We start from the raw sequence: 23,805 nt of genomic DNA, 5'->3' as shown, positions 1-23,805 counted from the left end.
GTTTAGGAACTGTGGGAATGGAACGATAAGGCCGATGCCGTATTTTCGCCAAACTTACAATGGCCTGCCAACTCAGTCTTAAATTTGAAAACAACTATTTATAAGCTATATGTGTATGTATGTATGTATGTTGCAAGTAAACACTTAATTTTTTGTTTTATTATGTATTTGGTGCTTAAAATGTCTCTGTAAGTATAAATAATGGTTAAGACTTTAGTTTGCTCTGTTCATTTACACAATGTATACGCATGACTCGAAGACTATAGCAATTTACTGCTGATTTACTTTTTTAAAATAAACCTCAATGGGCAACGACGGTATGAAATTATCGTTTTCCAGGTGCGACATTTTTCTGGACCTTTGCGGCTTTGACCTTGCCTTAATATGGGGCTGCCTCATTTTTAAAGTACCACTGGAAATAGTCATAATTGCCGATTCTGTGACCAAAGCGTGTTTTTCTTCTGATATACCATCGGCGCGAGATTTTGCCAAAGTGTGACTTATCGCCTGCGTAGCGTTTCGAACGATAACATTATCATCGACCTTCGTCGATTTCCGGGGTGTTGCTGTTGTTCGGCGCTTAAGCTTTTTTATCGTTTCGATATCGGTATCAGCTGTTGTGTTTTTCGCGGCTTCTGGCATTGCAGTGGAGTTCAAGTGCTTGCGCCGTTGGTAAATTCTTTTCGGTAAACTCTTTTTGAATTCTCCCATGGCTTTGCTGGAATCTGTAGAATTTCTCGAAATCTGCACCGGAACCTTTTTGGTCGATGCCAAAACTCGCAGTTTTCTCAGTTTTCTATTGACGTTTGTTCTTCTTCTTGGCGGTGTGGGCGTAGTTGTTGTTGTAGTCGTTTCCAAAGTGGTGTGGTTGTCAAGAACAGCTGTAGTCGTTAGATTCTGAACGTTCTTCGGCGTTTCCCTAGTTGTAACCAGGTTTTTAAGATGAAGCTTCAAAAGTTTCAGTTTAGTTTCAATGCTTGAAGAGAAGTTTTTGGTCGCTTTCAGGGATTTTAGTCTGTGCTTATAGGATCCTGTCGTAACATTCGCCGTGGAATAGACGTTCTGAGCGGGTTGCGGAGTTGTCCATTTCGGGGGATCCTCAGAAGCCGCAGCTTCGGTTGTTGTGGTGCTGGAGGTAGTGGGGCTAAACCAGCTTGGTCGGGTGCTATATCTGTACTCCATTTCCAAAGCAGTGGTTTTCCCCGGAAAAGTGAATTCAGTGGTCGTGGTTGTTGTAGTTGGAGGCGGCGTGGTGTGCTGAAACCGCTCGGTGAAAAGCTCCTGGGGCCTTTCCGTTGTGAGAATTTGGTGACTGGGCCGAAATTGCTGGTCTTGTGCTGGAGATTTGCCGAGTTTCGATGCGGAATGGGGGAGAATCACGTCGTCAAGGGTGAAGTAGGTGTGCGCAACGTAGTTGAAGTAGGGCAAAGTGGTTGTCGTGGTCACCGGCAGGTCACTGGTCTTGCTCTGCGAGCTGTATTGGTCCTTGGCATACTCCTGGAACGGAATCTGGAGGCAGTTTTCGCGGCACTTGTTCCAGCCGTCGTTGGAGGCGTGGGTTTCGGAGTGGTTCCACAGACTCGGAGCGCCAATGAGGCGTTCTGCGCTCGGAAGGGTTCCCGTCGTGAGGGGCACGAAGGCGTTGACTGGGGCTGAACTGAAACCAATAGGTGCGTTTACCGGAGGGGAACTGTACTCAATCGTGTTGAGCGGGGCCGCAACGAAGTCAACGGTGGAAGTAGCAATGGGCAGGAGTGTGCTCTTGAACCCATTCACTTGGCTCAAGTCCCTGAAGATGCTCCTGAAAGAAATCCACTATGATTATACGTATGCACAAATGGATGATATGTGCGCTGATATAGACCTCTTCGAGTTCGCATAGGCCTCGTGGAACTGGACAGGTGAGGGCACGTATCGGGGCAGCATGTGCATGTTGCGCATGTAGTTTTTTAGACGCATTTTGCCCACCAGGATCGGGGTCCTAGCGTTGTACCAGTAGAACTTTCGCATGGCGTTCGGGTGCTGTCTATAGAGGACGATCCCTGGATGATCCACGGGCCACATCTGAAAGTCGATGCGGGCGTTCATACTTTCGCTTTTCCTGGCGTCGAATGCTTACCTGGCGTTTTGGCCTCATGTAGCTGGCGGATGACTTTATGCTCAGCAGTATGTACAGCAGTCCTGAAGCGAAGCGGGTGAGCTTAATTCGAATTTATTGATTTTAACCTCCATACCAGTGGTCATGTAAATGACAATAATGCTGCCTTTCACTTTCCCCAGCATCTTGAGCGATTGATTTTGGCTGCAGACAGTTCAAGACTAGCAGCATTGGTTTTTCATCCACATTACTTGCTACTTGGCTGGGAATCAAAGAGATGATCGACTTTTCAGGGATATATGCATTTGCCAGATCACTCACACTTGTGGTAAATGTGCATTTAATTTTCTTATTATATTTTATCCGCCTAGGTTCCCGAGTGAATGATTGTTGCCAAGTCAGTGCCCAGATGCTGCATCCAAATGGTGGCGTGTGTGCTATGGAGCATAAAACGCAACGCTTGGACAAGCCCATCTTCAGTTATAATTGTTGCATCTATATAGTTGGATACACTTTCAAAAGGTATGCACACTTTCGCAGCCCAACGAACCGATTCCCTCGCATCTTTGATACCCATTAGTGCATCTGAACATTGCGTGCAGTATGCAGTTGCATTTCAAAGCTACGAGTATGTTTTCTTCTTATCTCTCCATTAATCTAAACGACACGCTCGATTTGCATCAGAACTTGCGTGCATCCCTCCGTATTTAAATAAAGGATGGACATCATATATTTTCGAATTAGTCACGAAGAAATTGTGGAAAGGATTTCATGAATACGAAATGTGGCGGAAGTCAGTAATGAATTTTCGAGGATTTATAAGGTCTTTTGTGGAAAATAAAGGGTAAGAGTCAGCGATTCGAGGATATTGTCTACGGTTCGCAAAACCATCACTCTTTGCAGGCTGCTTTGGATTTTTGTGATTGGCATTTCTGGATGGAGCACCGTTTCCATATTGGTTCTATTGAAAACCAGATACGAAACGGACTCCACGACAATAGGGGTCTCGACCGCCTACAGTCGCTGGATAAACACCTTCCCATCGATAGGAATCTGCTTAACAAAAAGCCGAGCGTTTAACGAATTCAAGGCAATGATGCGGGAGTATTTTCAGGAAGACTTTGCCTTCTCCTTTACAAGAATGATATACGAATATGCTTTTCTCAACCCCAACAACATATTTACGAAGGAGCCTACCAAGAATACAAGTTACCCGTACAATTTCAATATTTTGGATATAAGAAGAAAGGTGTCGGTGTCGCATGGGGGGGGGGGGGACTTTGGATTATATTTGAACTAAATTACCATTTGCACTTCTAGATGTTTCCAACCAATTGTACTGAATGCTTTAAAGAAATATACTTTCGTGGCGAATTGGTGACAGACTGCGAGGAGATATTCAAGTTTCATGTGACGGAAATGGGCTACTGCTTTCTGGCGAACAATCTATTGGACTAGTTAGTGTTAATATTTAGTAGTTCAAATCGCGAATAAAATAAATGCCTACTCCAGTGACAGCATCGAAGAAATGCCTCTCAGGTATTCTTCGTTGGATAACAACCGAAGTCTGCGACTCTACATGCGAAGTTCTGTTATGTATAAATATGAGGTGAGATGGGATACGTTTCGCTGGGCTAACACATAGCTAACAAAATAACACTTGTGCTCATCATCTAAGATGTACGTCAACAGTCCCGAGGATCTGCCCTTCTTCAATTCCTTGACCTATACCATCTCCACCGACCCCACAACATACGCCTTCAACGTCGAGGAGATTCACAACCACGAAGGTGTCATCGACGAGCCCATTTCCCAGCGCAAGTGCAAGTTCCCCAGCGAGAGTTCCATCGAGGGGTTTCCTTACAGGTAGGAGTAGGTGAGTGAGTTACTCATCCGGAGTTACCTGCTTCTGCTTCTTCTTTTTCTGTTCCACGCAGCTTCTCGGCCTGCATGTCTATCATCCGGAGTGAGTTTGAGATGAAAACTTGCGACTGCTCTCTATTCAACCCAAAGGATCGCAGTACGTGAGGCACTTGAATGATGAAAGTAAAGGTGACTTCATTGCCCTGTTTCTTTTGCAGACGAAAGTCTCTATTGCGGATTGCAACACGCGGATTGCTTGATTAAAGGTGACTATGTCTTAGACTTTGACCGATGAAATCCGTTGTCAATGTTAATGATAATCGAATTACAGAAGGGTTTGCAACCAGAGTTAAGGAGTACGTCGGTAGCAGTACGGTTTGCCTGCCATCCTGCGTGGAGCAGCAGATAAGTCTAGTGGGGTAAAGGCCCCAAAATAGTTTATATCCTTGCTAATAGCCCATCTTCTCTGGCAGGGTCATAACTGAAAATGGAACACTCTACAATAATAATACACAGATCACCGAAATTCAAATAGCCTCTCCACCCACGGTGCGGTACGAACGAAAAGTCACCCAGACCAAGCTGGATCTAATAGGTATGCCTGCTGCCAACCCAATCGGCTAACTTCGGAACTAATCCCGCCGAATCCCGTTTCAGTCGGCATCGGAAGTGTGGCAGGACTCTTCTTCGGCGCCTCCCTGCTGAACCTACTGGAGATCATTTCGTACTTCATTAAAAAACTCAAGACCATGATTTTCGGTTAGGACCTTTATTGCTTTTCGCTCTTTAGCCTCGCAACAGCTTGTGCACAAATAAATAAGATAATTCGGATTGAGCGAGCATAAGTGAGCCCTAATTATTATTATCGAACAAGTCAAGGTGATAGTTTGCGATTTCGTTTTCTATAAAGATATTAAGGTCTCGGGAGTTATCATTCTTAACTTTATGCACAGAAGTATTAACATTTTGTTTCTTATAACGCAGCCCGACTCTGAAAAGAAGTACGTAAGACAGCATTCTCCCGCAACGTGGTATTCGCTTACATTCTTATAGAGGGTATGTCAGGAGAGCTCCTCATTTTGTCGGAGGACTTTGCTCTCAGGTAGCGGTGCTTGATATCGACGCCAGAGTGCTCGTCCTGAAAGGAACAGGATATGGCCACCGTTCAGTTATGCACTCACTGCAACGAGGTCCGCTTACTCACATCTCTCATGTTATAGGTGATTACCAGGTTGCTAACGAAGCTCTCCAGGAACTCCGGATACGAGTCCAGCACGTCCAGCAAATCGTCCCTGTGCAGTTTGTGGATATCACAGTATGTCAGTGCTCTCACCACGCCGTTCGACTTTCCGACCGTTGGGTAAATACACGGATTTTCGCCAAATATATCGTTTTTACCTTGAGCAAGAGGAGTTTTGATTAATTATCAATTGCAAATGCCAACGAACTATAACTTCTTATGCAGTAGTAATTAAAGTAAACTCTGAATGTACGGAAAATCTAGCATGCAACTATATCTCTATAGAACACAGTTCACAACTAGAAAAAAAGAAGAGGTAGAGAGTGTCTTATTTATGAGTTTAATTTTATGTACGACAGTTGGTCCGAAATCACTGAACTCACCAAGTACAACAATATTGCCGGCTCTCTGGATTTCTATGGATCCCCTGGCTATGAAGTACAATGAGGTGAGCACATCTCCTCGGTGTACTAGGATATCGCCAGGCGGGGCATGGGTGGTTTTAAACTTAAGGGAGAACGCTCTGCAAGTTCAAGTACTCGTTCATTTTCCATACTGGTTCGCTTGGACACAAACTCACCGTAGGCAACCAGGACTTGCCTCCGAGAAAGCGGCACATGTCGTCAATAGCTTTCTGTTCAAATGCAGGCAAATGTCGGCTTGCAGGCACTCGGGGAATCCCTTGAGCAGCGAGTTCATGTCGATGCCATTCGTATCTGAAAGGGCAGTGGATTATTAGAGGATTAGGCTAGGGAAGAGGAAGGAGGTCAGATGGTATTACAGGTCCAGGCGTGCTGAAAGTACTCCTCCAGTCTCTGCCTGAGCGGGTTCGGTATCTGCAGAATAGGAATAGGTGCTCAGTTCTATACTTATAGGATGTGCGTGCTCAATACCTGGTGAAAGCGAATGAACTCCCTAACGCGCAGCATTTGCGTGTGATATCTGGCGGTTCCCGAGTACAGCCTTTGAATAATGGCAGATACGTTTCCAAAAATACTTGCATACATAAGAGCTTGAGGGGGGAAATTAAAGGTCTCATTACACGTATTTAAAGAAATATATCGATGTTGCCTACATCCAACGAGCATCACGCAAATAGTGAATGCCTTTTCAGCATCAGTATTCGGTGCCACATTGCCAAATCCCACGGAAGTGAGCGAGGTGAACGTGAAATACAAAGCCGTGATATAGCGCGACTGCAAGAGGATCGGTTTAGAGTCATGCGGATTACGAGTAGATGGACGGAGGGAAACTCTACCTTTATAGAGGGACCACCAGTGCGGTTGTCGAAATAGGGTTCTTGAATATCGTAGGCCAACGAATTGAGCCAACCGATGTTCTTGGAAGCGATAGACTTTTCCGCATTTCCAATCGCATACCTTAAATAGAGTTAAGCAATTCCAAAAACAAATCGACTATTATCAGGCTAGTTTACCATATGCATGCCAACCAATGGGCAATCAAAATAAAGGTCGCCATCAACAAAATAAGAACTGCGGCTCCGTATTCCGAATAACGATCTATTTTTCGGGCCACGCGAACGAGTCTTAAGAGTCGAGCTGTTTTTAAAAGTCCTATTAAGGTAGTTGTCTGAAATGCGGAGTGCAGGCATTAATCAATTCCATGTAGGAGTGCATAGATGGCTCTCACCTCGTCGGTGTCACTGCCCACCAGGAGCAAATCGAACGGAACGGCGGCCACGAGATCGATTAGGAACCAGCCGCTCAAGTAGTGAACTGCTATCCGTCCGGGATGGGATACCTAGAATGAGTGTGGTTTGTTTAATTTCCAAATTTGAGTACTCCACCACGCTGGCCACTGACCACTTCGTCCTGCGAGTTGACAAAGGTCGTTCGAAAGTTTATTATAATGTCCACGATGAAGGTAACGTCCACTGAAAAGTTCCATTGATAGCTTAACCCACAAAATGCAGCATTAGTGCTCACCAATCAAATCGATGATGACAATTGGATCGGAGTTGATGTATTTGCTGTTCCGCCGCTGGTAATCCTGTTCCCCAAGCAAAAAGGCAGCCACGTACGGCGTGAAGATGGCCGTGTACATCACCAGGATCAATATTATCCAATCCCACACAGCCTTAAAGGGCGAGTAGTGCAGGAGGGTCCACTTGTGATAGTAGTTATTCTGCAACTTCTGGTCCAGCAGTATGTTTCCGCCCAGGGAAGTAATCTGATGATTTGAATTCAATAAATATAGTACTTTAATCGGCTGATTCAGATACCATGTCTGCATACCATGTCATTGGGATCCTGCCCCTTCGGCTCGCTTTTTGATCCGAGCAGAGCCTCCTTGTCCAGCATGTCGTCGTAGGAGTTCCCCATCACGTTGTCCGTCGGCTTTTCGGCCTGGTTGTATTTGAGGTTCTTGAACATGCACTCGTAAGAAGTGCCTTTGTGGGTCTGGAAGAGGTCGGCGTTATTTTTACGCAAGGGATCATACGAGCAGAGGAGATCGCATTCCCGCCGGGCGGACACCTGATAGTTCTTAATGTACAGCTTCTTCTTGTCGCACTTAATGCATTTCTTGAAACTTTTCTGCTTTTTGTGCTGACTTGGCTTGGATTCGAGTGGGATACCATTGGTTTCGACAGCATTTTCCCCCTTCATGGGCTTCACTTTTTTCAGGCACTCCCTTTTGTTGTTGATTTTGAATAGAAGAGGCGAAAAGAAGCAATCTGCCGTGATTTTCGTGCCTGGCCTCTCCTTCGATTTTCCACCAGCCTTCAGCTTTAGGGCTTCATCATCGTTAGTGGGTCGAGTCCTCAGGAATTTGTGGTACACCAGAGTGTTGTGGTCGGACACGTTTTTCGGAAACCGCGCCAAACTCTCCTTCTTGTCGTCGAACATGCTGGCGTTAATCAGGATATCTGAAACGAAAACCTGCTTCTTTTCAATCTTGTTCAGGTTGCACATGAGCGAGAAGAGTTCCCTCTCCACAAATTTGTTCGATTTTGCAGGGCAATTGCGCTTGAATTCCTTCACAGGCGGTTTCTTGGCCGCATTATCGTTAATATTGTTGTTGGACATGTACAGCTCGCATTGCTGCACTATTTTATCCAATTTTCGAATTTCGCTCAGTTCCACGCAAGATTTGTGGGACATTTTTAAGTCTGCAAAGTATAGAAACGAAAAAGTGTTGCAAATTATAATCAAACATTCGCAAAGCTCAGAATATCCGGATTCGTAAGCAAATTCAAATAAATCTTCGCTTAAAAACAACTTAATAATAAATCCAAAATTTCCACTTACTCCAGATTGAAATTGGCGAAAACTGCGATTTCTTACCTAATGCACTTTCTTATTTACTTGCAAATCAAAACAGAACAGGTATGACATGCACGCGGAGAAATCAGGAGTGGAAAATCATTTTCAATCAATTAAAAACACTTCAATTCGATCTTGTTCGTTACACATACTCTACTTTTTAAATATCATAGATAAAATAAAAAAATGAATAGATGTATGTAAATACATGGCATTTTCATTTCGAAGTCAACTGCTTTATAAGACCAACTTTTTTTTCCCGGTGTAATCAGGCTTTGCTTTTCTGAAATTTTCAGACATGCGTACTGCTTTCGGTTTTCAAAGATTCGAAACCACCGTGATTTTCGAACCATTGTTATTTTCCTTCTCGCATTCGGTCACACTATTTTCAAACGTAAACAATTGATTTTTCCTGCTAAACAAAAGTGGTTGAAAATGTCGGGAATCGCTGCCAAAAAGATTGCCGAAGCGGAGGACCTGGTGAAGCAGGCCGAGAAGAGGTATCCCCAACAAAAATATCCTTATAAAGGGGTTTCCAAATAACACCCATCTTTATTTGCAGCTTGAAGTTGTCCATGCTGAAATGGGTTCCTGATTACGATAGTGCTGCGGATGAGTATTCCAAAGCTGGTGAGTTTCACAAAGTAGGAGTGACTAATATCACCCAGAGTATCTATCTATAAAAACATTGTGACATCAATGAGATATGTAAATACTATGAATTACAGCTAACGATTATCCCAAAGTATCCATAACTTGCAAGATACACACATATTGGTGTACAATTATGTATCTTTCTTTTACATTTTTAATTGCAGCCACTGCATATCGAATAGCTAAAAGTTATGATAAGAGCAAGGAGTGTTTTCTGAAGGCAATCGACGCCTATAAAAACAACAAGTCTTGGTTCCATGCTGCAAAGGCATACGAACAGGTGAGCTTAAATTGAAGTTAATATAAGTGAAGTTAATAGGAAATTTAAACCCTCTAAATGTGCACATCTTCTAGATCATTTTGCTGTCAAAGGATGCCGATAAGCTACACGAAGTTGAGGAATACGCCAACAAATCGGCGAGTTTGTATCAACAGCACGGTTCCCCAGAGGCAGCCGCATCCGCCTTGGATAAAGCCGCCAAGTTAACTGAATCCAAGCATCCTGACATGGCTTTGCGCTTCTATCAGCATGCTCTAGAAGTCATAATGGTTCGTCCTATTTGACACTGCTCTAGTCAATTCCATTCTTAAACTATTAATTTTATACTTACCCGACAGATCGAGGATTCCGTCCGTCAAGCAGCCGAGTATGCATCAAAAGTTTCCAGGATACTGGTCAAACTAAGGAGGTATGTACCTATGATTGCAACGAATCACTTTGGGTATCCTTAGCTTATATCATCCAATCACTCCAGGTACGACGAAGCCACGAATGCGCTCAAAAAGGAGATCAGCTTGAATCAGCAAACGGAATCTTACGGACAAATTGGACGCCTAGTTGTGGCCTTGGTGATGGTCCAACTGGCTCGCGGGGATTCCGTGGAAGCCGAAAAGACCTTCAGGGAGTGGGGAAACTGCTGCGAGCCAGAGGAAGTGTCCACACTGCAGACCCTTCTGCAAGCCTTCGATGACGAGGATCCCGAGTTAGCTGCTAGGATGCTGGCATCCCCATTCATACGACATATGGATGTTGAGTACGCTATTCTATCTAAAAACATTCCACTACCTCAGGGTATACAGATGGAGAAGAAGGCTGGCGACACTGCTGCTGTGAGTATTTTTATTCTAAAAATGGAATTTGCAATTTTTGTTTTGTAAATTTGGCTCTTATTATGATGTTATCGATAGGCGATTGAATCTGCCTTTGTTGTCGATAGAAGACTTGGGACAGTGCGAAGCAGTAAACTAAATAGCTAACAAGAATTTCGTATTTTCTCTCTTTCTCTCTCGCAGGAAACCAACGACGCCGAGGACGAAGGTGGCTTGTGCTAAATTTCTTAATGTTCGGTCTGCTTGTTAGTCAAAATATATTTATCGTTAATAATATCGCTTTTAACATATTATATTAACTGTTAAATACAAATTTCATCGCAATCGTTGTACTAATTAATAAATACTAAGATCAATACTATACAACAAAGAATATCATTAGCTTTGGGATGAATTGATATTGAAGTAATAAATTGTAGCTATAAGTGTAAACTATGTATATATATTCTATGTTCCAAAACAGCGAATGTGTTAAGATTCAAATCTGTAAATCTTCAGCTTTATTACACGAAAGTATAGTGCAATTTGTTAATATAAATAAATAAATTAACTCAAACTATACTATGTATTTTAAAGCACCCTAAAATATTTGACATTTTGAAAGATCGAAAGTGTGCCATTTCACCGTTCCAAACGCTTCACAAACGTCGCGACGCGTCACGACGCATGTTGATACTTTGCCGGCGCCTGGCAACCCTAACCTGTGCGAAATAACCGACCAAATTGATTCGTCCGGTTGTTCGTGAAAGAAGGCGGAAGGTTAAACAGTATTTGTAAAATATATACTCGGCGAAGCAGCAATTTGAGAATTGTGAAAGCGAAAAACTACAGGAAAAATGGTACGTACACTTGGGACTCGCATTCAGACTCGGTGGTAAAAGCGGCCGGTCATTGTGCACTTTTGGAAGCGAGGTGGAGTGCAAATAATGTCTTCGATTCGATGAATCATATAAGCATCTCTCCTTTGAAATCTGTATATACATACATATTTAGATAAGTGTGTATATATCAATCATACATATATTTCCACTTTTTTTTGCCTATATGTTCGTTGGCCATATTCGGGCATATACATGGTCATGAATGTGTGCGTATACATATATACCAAATTAGTCATTGGTAGCAGCGGATATTACTCATTTATTGGAGTGTTTCATACTTCTCAGCCGCCACTCACACTCATAACTGGCAAATTCGCGAAAGGCAATCGCGAAAGAATGCTCCAAAGTGGCAGCTGGAAAAATGGAGCGATTAAAAATTGAAATGTTGGAAAGAGAAATGCACACACATTGGATTTTCATGTCTATACATATATATATTTTTACACACTTGAGCGTGTGTGGGTATACCGCTTTTTTTATATTTCGATGGCTATAAATATGTGCGTATGTATGTATCTGCGGGGCAATGCTTAATGCTTATTTTCTCGCAGACGCAAAATGTGTGTACATATGTACGTCCATATTACCATACAGAAATATGTATCAATATATATCCATATATGTATCTGCAGGCATACATATTTAAGGTGTGATCGTTTCCTTGCCGCCTTGCGGATGTTCATACATACATACACATGATGTTTAGCTGTGTGTGTGCAGCAGACGACTGTTTGCATGTGGGACGATTTTGATTTTCTCGACATTTTCCGAATATTATGGAAAATCGGGCATTTTCCACCGTTTTGTGAGCGCAACGAAATCGTGGGGAAACAGCCACCTCCCTTTTAGTTTTCTTTCTCCCTCTTGTCGGCTTGTTCTCACCCTTAAACTTGCCGGCACTTGTGAACTTACCCTTGAACTTTCCGAGCGCCGGGAAAAAAAGAAAGGAAAATCTAACTGTAAATGGTGCCACGCCCACCACTCCCAGATAAATCGGCGTGCCAAGTGTGCGCACGCCTTAACCGGTAAAAGTTCTGCGGTGGCAATGCAAATAAAGTAGCATAAATTATTTACCTTTATGTTTGTTATTGCCGGCAATCAAAGAAATAAAATTGCAAAGTCGAAAAGGGACGGATATACTGTCAGCTGAAGGTGGGCAGTTATGTCTGCCAGTCAGTTACATACGCACATATGTACATCAGTGAGGTACAGGGTGCCTCGTGTCTTATGTGGGCATAAAACATTGAACTTCACTTATTTTTTTTTACAATTCAACTACTTGGTACTTCATGAACATTTGTTTTAAGGGAATACTTGGGGAAACGCAAAGAGAGCACCCTGTATCACATACATGCACACACACTTGGTTGACAGTTTGGCGCGCATTGAACATTCAAAATACATTCTCTGATTTGCATCTCTACCTTCTCTCTCTCTAAAGGCTTCTGGTGTAACTGTGTCTGATGTCTGCAAGACTACATACGAGGAAATAAAGAAGGACAAAAAGCATCGCTATGTCATCTTTTACATTCGCGATGAAAAGCAGATTGATGTGGAGACTGTGGCAGATCGCAACGCCGAGTACGACCAGTTTCTAGAAGATATCCAGAAATGCGGACCTGGAGAGTGCCGGTAAGTTCCGCCGGTTAGAGACACCCAGACCCATCGAAACTAACCTAATTTAACATCTATTCGCTTGCACAGGTACGGACTGTTCGATTTCGAGTACATGCACCAGTGTCAAGGCACCTCTGAGAGTTCAAAGAAGCAAAAGCTGTTCCTTATGTCGTGGTGTCCCGATACTGCCAAGGTATGTGAATAGCCAGTTGCCAAGTAATGGCGCAGAACTCATTTCGATATCACACACCCACAGGTCAAGAAGAAGATGTTGTACTCCAGCTCCTTCGATGCTCTCAAGAAGTCGCTCGTGGGCGTCCAAAAGTATATACAAGCCACTGATCTTTCCGAAGCCTCCCGGGAAGCCGTCGAGGAGAAACTCCGGGCCACCGACCGCCAATAAACTGTACGAGCACTGTGCATTGCATTTAACAAACAAGGCATGCATGAAACAGCGATGGAAACACGTATCCTGTTGAGATCGCCAATTTGTATGAGAATTTTCTACATAATTTGTATTTTCAGTAGAAATAAAGAATGAAATATTTAACTTGACCAAGTCGCGTTTCCGCTGTGGTAAAAATCTCGTACCGCAGAATACACTTTATTATAAGGAGCAAAGATTACATTGTACATATGATGACGGTTCTAACTTATAGACCGAACGCTTAATAGCCATGCTGGATCACTAGAGTCTGGAGAACCTTTCTAATCTGGTGGCCAGTGTTCAGGCACGACTTCAAGCCCAGCGAGAAGGCCACCGTTAGGATGTCGATTGCGTGTTCCTGCAGCAGCACCGACATCTCCGGCAGATTGTCAATGGCCGTCGCTGCCACCGAGGAGTTCTCGTCCCGCAGGCACTGAATGTAGGCGTTAAGGGTGCACAGGTTGATGTCCGAATTGCCGGGATTGTGCTTCAGATGCCTGATCAGTATGATGAAGGCGATGGACCGGATCTGGGCACTCGGCGAGAATATAAGGTTGAGCAGTCGTTCGAACAGCTCGTTGATGAACACAAATCTCTTGGAAGTGAGGCACTCCAGCTCCTGCATGGGACCCAAGACCACGTCCTCCGTGTTGGACTGCTTTATGATCTTGACCAGATCGAGGAAGTGCGGCGATATGTCCGTGTAGTTCGACCGGCTGTACGAGCCCAAGGTTAGAACCGATAAGGGACCCCTACTGCTGCTTGGATCGATGGGTGTTTGCGGATTCACTTCGATGGGATCCTCTGTTACCACGGGCTTGCTGGCCGATGGCTTTACATCGAAATGCTCATCCAGATCGTACTCGTACTTAACTTCCTCGTCGTCCAATTCCGTCGCCGAGTGCGACTTGTGCTGCAGCAGGGCAACGGCCTGGACCAAAACCTGCAGTTTGCCTAGTGAGGTGTACTTGGCTGCAAGTTCCTTCAGGATGCCCACGTACTGTTCGATGAAGAGCAGAGCACTTGAGGGATTGTAGTTGATGTAGGCTTGGAGCATCTGCACAAACTTGTTCAGCATTTGGCAGGCCTCTTTTACGTTGCTGTGGTGCTTGAAGAAGTTGAAGTAGCACGACAGCGTGTTTTGGATCTCGTTCTTGTACGCCTCCTCAAAGATGGTTGGTTGCAGCAGCTCCAGCGTCCTCAGGATCTGTACAAATCGGTGGAAGTGGTGCTCCTCGCGCAGGGCCTTCATGCTGAGCTGGGCCCGACCTTGCATAATGGACGACAGCACGCCCAGCTGGCGAAGGAAGAGAAGCGGGTGGGAGGCAGCCAGCTTGCGAAGGAGCAGCTCGGTGTCCGTGGACAGGGTTTCAAAGTCCTTTTTGCCCACCAGACTGCCCAAGCAGGTGATCAGATTGTTGGACACCTTGTCCGCCTGGCAGCCCTTCAGATTCTGCAATTTGTACGCCTGCTCGCCGGTTTTGCCCGGTTTCAGAAACTTGATGCGCGGATACATGATGTACATCTGCTGGAGGACCTGCAGTTTCAAGTAGTCGGACACCGAACTTTTCTCCACGTGCTCCATTACCTTGACCATGAGGTCTCGTCGCTTCTCTGTGAGCTTAAACAGTAGGTTCATTCGCGAGCAGAGCTTGAAATCATAGTTTTTGCTGTCCAGCTTGACCTCGGAAAGCCCTTCGTGAAGGATGAAGTGGGAGAACGGCTCCAGTTCAGAAGTCCTCAGCATGAAGAAGGCATCCGGCCGTACGTTCTTCGACATGTACTTGTCGCGTCCCTTCCACAGCTTCGGATTGGTGGTCAGTGCCTCGAAGTAGTTGAGGACGGTGGCGTAGTCGTAGTCTTCATGGAAATTCTTGAACAGGTACTCGGCAATCCTTTCGATCGTGTCCCAGTTGGTTTGGTGGTTGATCAGGGACAACAGATAGAACCTAAACTCGCTGCAGGACTTTGAGAACAGAAAGCGCTCCTTCATTAGCTGAGTGGAAACTATCTCGGGATCCATTTCGGACAGCCAGTCGATGAAGAGCCCGTTGTGGAAGAGCTGGTCGCTCTTGGACTTGGCGACGGTCTTGCTGTCCTTGGTCTGATCGAAGCTTTGGACGATCGCCCGGACGATCCGTTTTCGTGCCACCAAGGCGGTATTCGCCTTAAACTGCTGCGCATAAATCTCGCGAGAGTTTCTCAGCATGAACACCAAGCTCTCATGATAGAGTTCGGATTTCTGCAGCAGACTGGAGTCGGCGAATGTGTGCTTAAACATACTTAAGTTCTTTTGGAGAGCGTTCTCCAGTATGTGATACTTGTCGCTGTGCAGCATGCAGCTGAAGAAAGTCCTTAAAAATGTGCAGGCGTGACGGCTCATCGTGACACTGCAACCCACGGCTAGCACCTCTGTTATGGCGTTAACCACATCCGCTCTATTGCTGTTCGGGCTTGCTAGCATGTCCAACAGTTTTTGAATCAAGGATCGGCAGTCACTTCGCGACTCAGTCAACTGGTCGGGCTGCGTGAGAATGGTTTGGGCTACCTCCTTGGTGGCCAGGAAGTTAGTGGGTCTATCATCCGAGTCTGAAGAATCGTAATCATCAATTTCAACGGCCTCCTGAATAACCACACTGATCTTGGGCAGATCTGGCACAGTCTGCGAGTGGGAATGCAGATCCAAGGCCTGTACGGTGTAGTGCCCATTCTTAGCACCCCGCGCCTGCTGAATCTCGATTAGCTGGGCCAGATAGGCCTTGTTCAGAATGGCATTCTTCACCAGATCAAACTGCTCCAGTACAGCGGTGTCCAGCATTGCCAGCAGCTTGGACATCGAGTTGACCGGCGTGCCAAAGTTTTGCACAAAGAGCACGATCTGATCCGGCGTTAGATCGTTGAGAGCTGCCTCAATTAGTCTGTCCACCGATGAGCGGATCATCTTCAGCTTCAGCCAGTCGGGCAGCAGTTGCACCTGCTCCTGCGGCATGCTGGGCAGAAAGGCGACGGGCGCTGGTCGTCCGGGCGGAAACCAATAGTCCAAAATGGGTATCGATTCGGGCATGTTGCTGTTGGAATAGGTGAGCAGGATAATGAAGGCGTGAATGATGTTTATGTGGAGCGGTAGCTGTACTCCATCGTCAAACTGAACCATCAGCAGGTCCGGATACTCGGTCCACTCGTACGGTTCGTGGTATTCCCTTAGCTTAATTATATAGTTGTTGAACATGACGAAAAGACACTTCAGAGTCTGAATGCGGTTCTCGTCGGGCACATAGTCGTAGTCCTCCTGCGAAATGATAATGTGCTGAAACATTGTGCTGCGCTCTACAATCAGCTGCGCCATATCGATGACATGATCCAGCATTTCGTTGACCGGATCGTTGAGCGTGTGCGCAGTGATGAACTGAATGTACGCCATAATCAGTTCCGGGCAATTCTCCACCTGGCAGGCAGCTCGCAGCTGGGGAATTATGAAGGGTTTCACCTCGTAGAAGTGCGGAATTTGCTGGAGCGACTTCAGGAGCCATTCGTTTTCAAAGTCGCCAGAGTGCCTGAAGATTATCTTCAGACCCGAAAGAGCGGCGACTCGCGATTGCTTCACCGTGGACGACAAGCGTCTAAATATGTAGTCCAAAAGCTCGCAAACGATTTGGTGGCTAAGATTGCCGTCAAATATCAGGTTTCTCAGGAAATTGACTAACTCGGCATCGCGGCTATTCTCCTCGTTGATGATGTGCGCGTTGAACAGCAGAAACTCGCACAGGCATTGCACTGGGAGATGGCTGAAATCGCCCTCGCTGTTCTGAACCAAGTCGGAAAGCCAGGGCATGGATTGCGTGGTGCCCTGCCTTTGAATTATGTCCAGCAGCAAGTCCGGCTTGCGGCAGCGGCAGAATAAGTGGCCAAGCTTGTAGGTCTGATTAAGGAACTTTAGCTGATCTAGGACCATGGAGGGCACTTTGCGCGGAGTGCCCATCGGGTCCATCAGCATGAGCTGAGTGATTAGAATCGCAGTTTCCTCAGTGATAACAGCATGCGGCGATGTTTGGGCAGCCAAGTACGTCTCGAACTGCAGAATGTGATCCCGTTCCATGGTTATTATCTGAAAAATCTTTATTGTAGCACCGCCAGTTTGTTTATATAATTAAGCACGCACCTGCAACTCATCCTTGGTGGCTGATGAATTGTTGAATTGATTCGTTATACAAATCTCCATCATCATCTTCATTGTGGGATAGTGGTCCCAGCAGAAGGCTCCAAACGAGGAGGGGTTGTGTGCGGATATCATAAGCAATATGAGCCACGCCTTCCAGTAGAAGGCGATGATGGCCAGCTTTGGTGGCTCGTACTCCGCAGGCAAGCGAATGTTCTCCGGATGATGGTACTCTGACATGCTGAACAGGAAGTCGATGATGTCGAATTTGTTGGCCTGCACCGCCGGAATATTGGTAGCCTTCATCCCGGAAACTCGCTTTATGACCAGCAGCAGGACATCAAAGGTGTTTGCGATAGAGAAAGGAATATCCTTGGTGATGCCAATCAATATAATTCGCAGCAGGGTCTCCTCGTGAATCGGCGTCTCAGAGATAATCCGCAGGATTGCTCCTCGCTCCGGCTCTGACGGCCACTGATCGCAGCGCGAATACTGCTCCGGACTGTCCAGCAGTAGCAGCTTGTGCAGCGCCTGGTGGTACTCCGCAGCCGGAATCTTGAAGAGCGTGGGTACTGTTTCGTACATCCAGGACACTGTGTCCAACTGAATCTGTGACATCTGATTGTACAGCTTGAGCAGAGCATGGTTGTTTTTGGTGTCCCGATTGGTTTTCAGGGACAAACTGGCTTCCCTAGCTTGTGGCGTGGCCGACAGAAACATGCAGAGACACACAATGTCCACCATGGAGTTGAAAATTCGCTCCTTAAACTCGAACATTTCGATTTGAGGAGTCAGATCCTCCCGCTCACTGAGAAACGTCTTGCAAAACTTGACCAGGTTCACATCGAAGCGCAGCATCCGCACAAGCTCCCGTAAGAAAACGCGCAGGGTGCGCAGGCAATCGTCCCGCTGAAGCAAGAATTCCTGGTAAATCTCAGCCAGAGTGGCAGCTGATTGATCAGCAGATGTTTGAAACATTGTGGCTGGAAAAGTTTCAAATTAAGAATTATGATTTTAATTTAAGAAAAAATTTGTTTCTCTTACCCAGCATCCCCATATTGTTTGGATTCCTGGTGTTGGATAGCTCATTTTGCACGACCAGTTTCATTACGGTACTCAAGATTTCCGGCTGCAGAAAAATCATCTCCTTCAAGCAGGACATGTAGTGGTTTATTAGGGGCTTCGTCTTGAGCCGCATCTTCACCAGCACCAAGAGCACTTCGTTGTCCTGTGTGTTGCGTCCCTTGATGTTGAAGCAGATGTACGAGAGCAATTGCTGGGCGAACTTGACCAGTTTTCCGTTGTGGATCCACAGCTCCAGGCGGGAAATGCTCAGACATCGTACCTCTGCAATGCCAGAAGTGGTGCACAGGAACTTTAGGAAGTTTCTGGTGTAGTTATCCTGCTGCTGTCGCTTGTTGAGCTGATCGCGAATGGCATCGCTGACATGCTTCTGCACCACAGCATCGCTGAATCTTGATTTAGTGGTGCACATAGCGTCGGGAATTGGTTCCGATTCGGTATTTAAGGGACTTGCATCCAAGCTCTGTGTGGAATTGTCCCCGGAATCGTCGTCCACAGTCATGCTGTCTCTGTGTGCTTGACCAGAAGGCAGGGACGAGCTCACATCCCAGCGGAGGAGACTGATGTGGGGCGTGCGGGTTTTAAAGGCTGCGCATATGTTCTTCACGAGCGGGGCACACAGTTCATTGTCCGCCCAGTAGCGCTCGTTAACCGCATCGTCTATGTAAATGCGGAGCAGCACCTCCGGCCACTGGGAAATCTCCATGAAGCCCCGGGTCAGCAGATTGGCGAACAGAATGTGCAGGTTGGTGTTGTACCTCATTTTCACGTTGGCCTCCCGCCGCAGGAAGGAAAGCAGCGCGCAGGCCACTATGTCTGTGCAGAATATACTCGGCTGTACCTTGGCCACGTAGATCAGGGCCAGAAGGGCAATGTTGTCCACCTTGGAGCGCGAGGAGCTCGTCGTTGTCTGCTTTATAACGCCGCATACAAGCCGGCCCACAGTTTCGCTGTCGTTCTGCTCCAAAGCCGCGTATATGGTCTCGACCACGGTATCCAGATCGCAGTCAACGGCGAATTGCTCCCACGTCTCGCACTGACTACTACCGGAGGACATGTCCGGGGCGCCCGCGTCCTTCAGGTTGCCGCGGAACCGCTTGCTCGAGCTGGCCAGTGCGGTGGAGGCTTCACGCTTGCGGTCCGACGACGACATGCCCTTAATGGGCAGGATCTTCGACTTGGAGTCATCGCGTACGCTCTTGCCGAGCGCAAAGAGTTCTCCGCCCAGCGGAACCTTCTTCTGCGATCGGTTGGAGCCGCTTCCTTTCCCGCGATCCATTTTTCTCTGTTCGTGTGTGAAGGTTTTTTCTGTCCATAAAATGGATAATTCAAGCGCGGTGCATTTTATTTTGCTTTGCGATTTGCAGCCGTGCAACAGTTGCAGTGTGACCAGAGTGCAGGCGCTAGGGCTCAATGGCTAACGCATGCAGAAGTCTGTGCAACTGCTCTGATTCGGAACGATGGAAGCTTTGAAACAGGCTTTAATATAAATATTGAACTGTTTTCATATTTTAATTTTTATTTTTTGACAAGTGTGTAACCTAACACCCTTAGGCGCACATTTGCATACATCATTTTTCAGATGGCCCACTCTCATGTGCAGATTGTTCTTAAGAACCCCTCAACGCGGTCACACTAAAATTGTTTACAAAATTGCAAGGAAAATAATAATAATTGTAAATTAAAATCAGCGCACCAGCATGTTTCTGTCCATCGCCCCGCCCCTAATGGACTTCGAGGACGAGCTGCTCTGGATAAACCAGTCGAACAGCGACAAGGTGGAGATCATCTACGACAAGTCCAACTACATTACCCCCAACATAAAGCACCTCATCGAGCAGGCTTTTCTCCAGCCACTCAGCCTCCAGAACCAGCACATCCTCTTCGACGACCTGCTGAAGCAGAACACGGACATTGCGCGCCAATATGGACTGACCCCGGACAAGGTAAGAACCGAAAACATTGCTAGATATATGTCTTATCCATTGCTTCCATCTCAGCTACCTCTGCTCGTGGAAAGCAATCCTCTCATCTCCATTGAGATCTTGCTAAGACTGATGACGACCTCCGACATAACTGAATACTTCAACGTGTTGGTCAACATGGACATAACACTTCACTCCATGGAGGTGGTCAACCGGTAGGAATCCAAACATCGAGTATTGAAGGCTTCTTTAACATGCTCGAGCTCTCATTCCAGACTAACCACCTCCGGACCTTTGCCCACTGAGTTTATTCACCTATACATCAGCAATTGCATCTCGACTTGCGAAACAGTCAAGGACAAGTACATGCAGTCTCGCCTGGTGCGACTCGTTTGCGTATTTCTGCAGTCCTTGATTAGGAACAAGATTGTGAACGTTAGGGTATGCGCTACTACCATTTCCTCGACTGTGCTTAGTGACTATTCTATTGTTATTTTCCAGGAACTATTCATTGAAATCGAAGCCTTCTGCGTGGGTTTCAGCAAAATCAAGGAGGCTGCTACCCTGTACCGGCTTATCAAACACTTGGAAACTGGGGAAAGCGCTCTGTCGTCCAACTCCCTAGCTAAGTAGTGGTAGTGTTTAGCAGATTTTAAGTTTTAAAGTCTAGTTCATAATAAATCGATTAAATACGACAACTCCAGCTGTACATGTAAAACAAATTCGCATTTAATAACTTAAGTATCTAATGTAGAGTTGTGTGTTTTATGAGTGAGTGTTGGCTGCCTCGTTGGTGTGAAAGTAAAGTGGCTCGGCCGAGGGCTTGGGGAAACGGCTCAGGTAGCGTTCCAGTCTTAAGAATTTAATCGAAATCAGGCGCTTGTCGAACCACCAGCCGTTGATCTCTTTGTGAATCGTGCCGGCGTCCTCCTCGCTGGCGCAGCGGATGTACACGCAGCAGGACTGCACGTCCAGCTGGACATCGCAGATCTTGCAGCGCGTGCCGACCTTCTCGATGATCGACTCCACGATGGACTGCTTCAGATTGGCCTGATCCACCTCTGAGGAGTCGAACATGTGCCTAATCTTCAGGCAGGGAGTCGGCGGGTTGGCAATCTTGTTCGAGTTATCGAAGGCGGGACTCTGCCACTTCTTAACAAGCCCCACATCCTTTTTGTCAACGTTCCTGTTCCACGCAATTGTGCGCATTGCCTTCCCGTCACGATTCACCATTCCGAACAGCACACGGCTATCGTTTTTCTCCAGCTGCTTGAGGGCCTTGTTCCAAGAAGACAAGAGCTTTGAGCGCTTCTTGGCCGGCAGAAACTTCTCCTGCAGCTGGTTAATAACTACCTCGGGACTCTCGGACTGGGAGCTCAAGTAAATTAGCTCGTTTATTATGTCCTTTTGGAACTGATCGACCGCCAACAGGGCTTCCTTCTGCTTAACTCGGTATATTACTACCGCGACGTACACGATGAGAAATCCAGCGACTATTAAGAGAAGTGCACCGATAACGGTGAAAAACCTGGTAACTTTCTTCAACACAATGCACTTGAGCGGCAGATTGGGTTCAGAAAGCTCGAAGTGCGAGGTCTGTCCAAGGTGCTTCGTTGAATCCACCACTTGGATGCTCCACTGCGGATTCTCGGTAATCAAATATTTGGCAGCCATCAAGTTGCTGTGCAGATTTCCCCTGTGAGTCTTTGGGTTGCTGACCATTTCCCGCACAAACTCTCCTATTTCCAAAGCGGGCGACAAATTGGCGTCTTTGCAGTGATGGAGCCTGGCTCGCTCGTTCAGATGCCTAAAGAGTTCCTCGCTCATGTCCAGCGCACCCCTTAGCGAATCTTTTTCGATGCAATTCACCTTTTCGCTGATCATTTGCATATCGTTGGGGTTACATAATGTATACTTCAGTGCGGCCTTATCGATGGGGCTCTGCTCGAACCTCTTGCCCACATAGAGGACAGTGATTATTGTCAAAAATATTAAGAACAGCGAAATTAGCACTCGTGGTATTACATAGGGCCTGATGTCGGGATTCCTGATGAAGGATTTAAGGTCCGACAAAGCGAACCGAGTTAGCCTTTCTTTCCTGAGCGGGATTCTCGACGCCTGGCCAGTGGGATAGTTGAACTTCCGCTGGATCGTGGTATCCCGAAAGCTGAGCAGTCTATTTACCACGCCTCCGTCAGATAACTTAGCTTTTCCGCTCGGTTTGCCATAGTTATTCGACGTGTCTATGGCGTACGGCATGGAGCATGGCTGCAGGTATTTGCCATTTAACCCCAAGCTGTGCGGCGAGCAGTCTCCATCGTAATTGGAAGCCACAACCGGTGGTGGGGCGTACATTTTGGAGGCGGACAACTGAAGCGGGCTTGAGTCGCTCTCATCGAGACTGCGATTGTAAGCTGAGGAGCCTCCGGTCTGGTCCAGGTCGTTATTGTTATCAAGGCCATTGGCGTAGTTTTGGGGCGGTTGTGGGGCGTGGTACTGGTGGTACTGTGGAAATGGGGGCGACTCTTGCTGCTCCTTGGAGTACAGCACGTACTTGTTGCTCCTCTTTTTCAGCTTGTCGGCTCGCGTGTGCTTTCTCAACTTCTCGATGAGGACCGCTCGCGTTGTTTCCGTCACCGGAGTGCTGGGGAAGCCGCTCTGGATTAGCTTCCTGTGCAGTTCCTTGTCGCTCAAACTGTTCAAACTCTCGGTTGACATTTTTCTCGCTCTGCAAGGGAAAGAACATTTTTTAGAGTGTAGGAAACGCACACTGCAGCACACACATGCATACACAGGAATGTGCATATATAACTGCATAGCGAAGCACATTTTCACAAGCCCTTGGAAATAAGCAGAGGGATTTCGTCGGCTGTTGGCCAATAAGTTTCCGCTTATTTCTGATTATTCAATGGCGAAAAATATGTTTACCATTCAACGGACACTGGAAGATGTGCGAAATTAATGCAGTTTATAAATAACATACCTAAACACGTACTCTAGTATATAAAAATCGAACACTTTCGCATCACACCACGGGCTTGCAGTGTCACAGGCCAAAATTACATAAATATAAAATAAACTACCGACGTTAAAGCAACAGTCTTACAACCATATTTTGATTACAAATTTTTACGGCACGGCACATACTAAATTATTAAGTCAAGGGTGCGGCGTGGGACAAAGTGAAACGGAATGGAAATGGAATCTGCTTGAGTCGGTCGATAGGTTTTTCTTTACAATTAATCAATTATTTAGAGGGTATATGTGGCAATTGATGTACAATACGTTAAGGGTGGTATGAGATTTCGAAGAAACTAAAAACAAACTATGAGAAACAGTCTTGAATCGTTAGTTTTATTTAACGTCATACAAAAAATTTGTTCAAGAACATGAAAACCCTCCAGGCGATAGGTCGTTTTTCCGTTCATTCCAAACGCGAGACAAACCCACGCTTGCGTTCTCACCTA

At 46.1% G+C, this 23,805-nt stretch overlaps 8 protein-coding genes across 18 annotated transcripts; 4 read left to right on the top strand and 4 right to left on the bottom strand.

The window, feature by feature from the left end:
• Window positions 1–154: 154 nt before the first annotated feature.
• On the bottom strand, window positions 155–2,448 carry CG13563 (uncharacterized protein). Its single transcript, NM_001103973.2, has 4 exons — window positions 2,235–2,448; window positions 2,120–2,181; window positions 1,865–2,064; window positions 155–1,801 (listed from the first exon to the last, which is right to left on the bottom strand). Exons 1-4 carry the CDS (start codon window positions 2,281–2,283, stop codon window positions 271–273), a joined length of 1,842 nt encoding a protein of 613 aa, NP_001097443.1. The 5' UTR covers window positions 2,284–2,448; the 3' UTR covers window positions 155–270.
• Window positions 617–4,837, top strand: ppk29 (pickpocket 29). Of its 5 annotated transcripts, none has more exons than NM_001299886.1 (12): window positions 617–672; window positions 2,470–2,620; window positions 2,783–2,942; window positions 3,002–3,347; window positions 3,419–3,555; window positions 3,611–3,707; window positions 3,777–3,964; window positions 4,036–4,118; window positions 4,180–4,227; window positions 4,293–4,375; window positions 4,435–4,556; window positions 4,619–4,837. In NM_001299886.1, exons 3-11 carry the CDS (start codon window positions 2,881–2,883, stop codon window positions 4,444–4,446), a joined length of 1,056 nt encoding a protein of 351 aa, NP_001286815.1. In that variant the 5' UTR covers window positions 617–672; window positions 2,470–2,620; window positions 2,783–2,880; the 3' UTR covers window positions 4,447–4,556; window positions 4,619–4,837. The 5 variants fall into 5 exon arrangements, with proteins under 5 accessions (NP_001286815.1, NP_001097442.2, NP_001137749.1 ...); NM_001103972.3 differs by having other exon boundaries at window positions 4,293–4,380; NM_001144277.2 differs by having other exon boundaries at window positions 617–686; window positions 4,293–4,380.
• sei (seizure) lies at window positions 4,719–10,343 on the bottom strand. 3 transcript variants are annotated; one of them, NM_001299885.1, is made up of 16 exons: window positions 10,206–10,343; window positions 9,751–10,138; window positions 7,457–8,331; window positions 7,148–7,391; window positions 7,025–7,095; window positions 6,852–6,962; window positions 6,637–6,791; window positions 6,460–6,580; window positions 6,277–6,397; window positions 6,095–6,213; window positions 5,983–6,037; window positions 5,782–5,917; window positions 5,585–5,724; window positions 5,166–5,359; window positions 5,005–5,099; window positions 4,719–4,952 (listed from the first exon to the last, which is right to left on the bottom strand). In NM_001299885.1, exons 3-16 carry the CDS (start codon window positions 8,321–8,323, stop codon window positions 4,814–4,816), a joined length of 2,568 nt encoding a protein of 855 aa, NP_001286814.1. In that variant the 5' UTR covers window positions 8,324–8,331; window positions 9,751–10,138; window positions 10,206–10,343; the 3' UTR covers window positions 4,719–4,813. The 3 variants fall into 3 exon arrangements, with proteins under 3 accessions (NP_001286814.1, NP_726408.1, NP_476713.1); NM_166653.2 differs by lacking the exons at window positions 9,751–10,138; window positions 10,206–10,343 and adding an exon at window positions 8,471–8,551; NM_057365.4 differs by lacking the exons at window positions 9,751–10,138; window positions 10,206–10,343 and adding an exon at window positions 8,507–8,551.
• On the top strand, window positions 8,851–10,609 carry gammaSnap1 (gamma Soluble NSF attachment protein 1). The gene is made up of 7 exons (NM_058121.4): window positions 8,851–8,985; window positions 9,048–9,115; window positions 9,304–9,419; window positions 9,494–9,688; window positions 9,758–9,828; window positions 9,895–10,249; window positions 10,433–10,609. Exons 1-7 carry the CDS (start codon window positions 8,921–8,923, stop codon window positions 10,469–10,471), a joined length of 909 nt encoding a protein of 302 aa, NP_477469.1. The 5' UTR covers window positions 8,851–8,920; the 3' UTR covers window positions 10,472–10,609.
• A 339-nt stretch (window positions 10,610–10,948) lies between these two features.
• On the top strand, window positions 10,949–13,301 carry tsr (twinstar). Its single transcript, NM_057686.4, has 4 exons — window positions 10,949–11,088; window positions 12,572–12,762; window positions 12,835–12,940; window positions 13,004–13,301. The coding sequence occupies exons 1-4, from the start codon at window positions 11,086–11,088 to the stop codon at window positions 13,148–13,150; spliced, it is 447 nt and encodes a 148-aa protein (NP_477034.1). The 5' UTR covers window positions 10,949–11,085; the 3' UTR covers window positions 13,151–13,301.
• Window positions 13,296–19,811, bottom strand: IntS1 (Integrator 1). The gene is made up of 3 exons (NM_138031.3): window positions 18,375–19,811; window positions 17,334–18,313; window positions 13,296–17,279 (listed from the first exon to the last, which is right to left on the bottom strand). The coding sequence occupies exons 1-3, from the start codon at window positions 19,690–19,692 to the stop codon at window positions 13,416–13,418; spliced, it is 6,162 nt and encodes a 2,053-aa protein (NP_611875.1). The 5' UTR covers window positions 19,693–19,811; the 3' UTR covers window positions 13,296–13,415.
• A 27-nt stretch (window positions 19,812–19,838) lies between these two features.
• Window positions 19,839–21,034, top strand: Not11 (CCR4-NOT transcription complex subunit 11). Of its 3 annotated transcripts, none has more exons than NM_001299884.1 (4): window positions 19,839–20,359; window positions 20,414–20,553; window positions 20,614–20,779; window positions 20,840–21,034. In NM_001299884.1, the coding sequence occupies exons 1-4, from the start codon at window positions 20,114–20,116 to the stop codon at window positions 20,969–20,971; spliced, it is 684 nt and encodes a 227-aa protein (NP_001286813.1). In that variant the 5' UTR covers window positions 19,839–20,113; the 3' UTR covers window positions 20,972–21,034. The 3 variants fall into 3 exon arrangements, with proteins under 3 accessions (NP_001286813.1, NP_611874.1, NP_726406.1); NM_138030.4 differs by having other exon boundaries at window positions 20,046–20,359; NM_166652.4 differs by having other exon boundaries at window positions 20,046–20,359; window positions 20,614–21,034.
• Window positions 21,035–21,046: 12 nt separating this feature from the next.
• On the bottom strand, window positions 21,047–23,780 carry MAN1. Of its 3 annotated transcripts, none has more exons than NM_001299883.1 (2): window positions 23,322–23,780; window positions 21,047–23,066 (listed from the first exon to the last, which is right to left on the bottom strand). In NM_001299883.1, the coding sequence occupies exon 2, from the start codon at window positions 23,054–23,056 to the stop codon at window positions 21,104–21,106; it is 1,953 nt and encodes a 650-aa protein (NP_001286812.1). In that variant the 5' UTR covers window positions 23,057–23,066; window positions 23,322–23,780; the 3' UTR covers window positions 21,047–21,103. The 3 variants fall into 3 exon arrangements, with proteins under 3 accessions (NP_001286812.1, NP_726404.1, NP_611873.1); NM_166651.2 differs by having other exon boundaries at window positions 23,322–23,529; NM_138029.3 differs by having other exon boundaries at window positions 23,334–23,529.
• Window positions 23,781–23,805: the final 25 nt, after the last annotated feature.

Source organism: Drosophila melanogaster, chromosome 2R (genome assembly GCF_000001215.4).
Source record: "Drosophila melanogaster chromosome 2R".
NCBI lineage: Eukaryota > Metazoa > Arthropoda > Insecta > Diptera > Drosophilidae > Drosophila > Drosophila melanogaster.
Note: the sequence above shows the minus strand (reverse complement) of the source record. Positions and strands in the feature narration are given on the sequence as shown.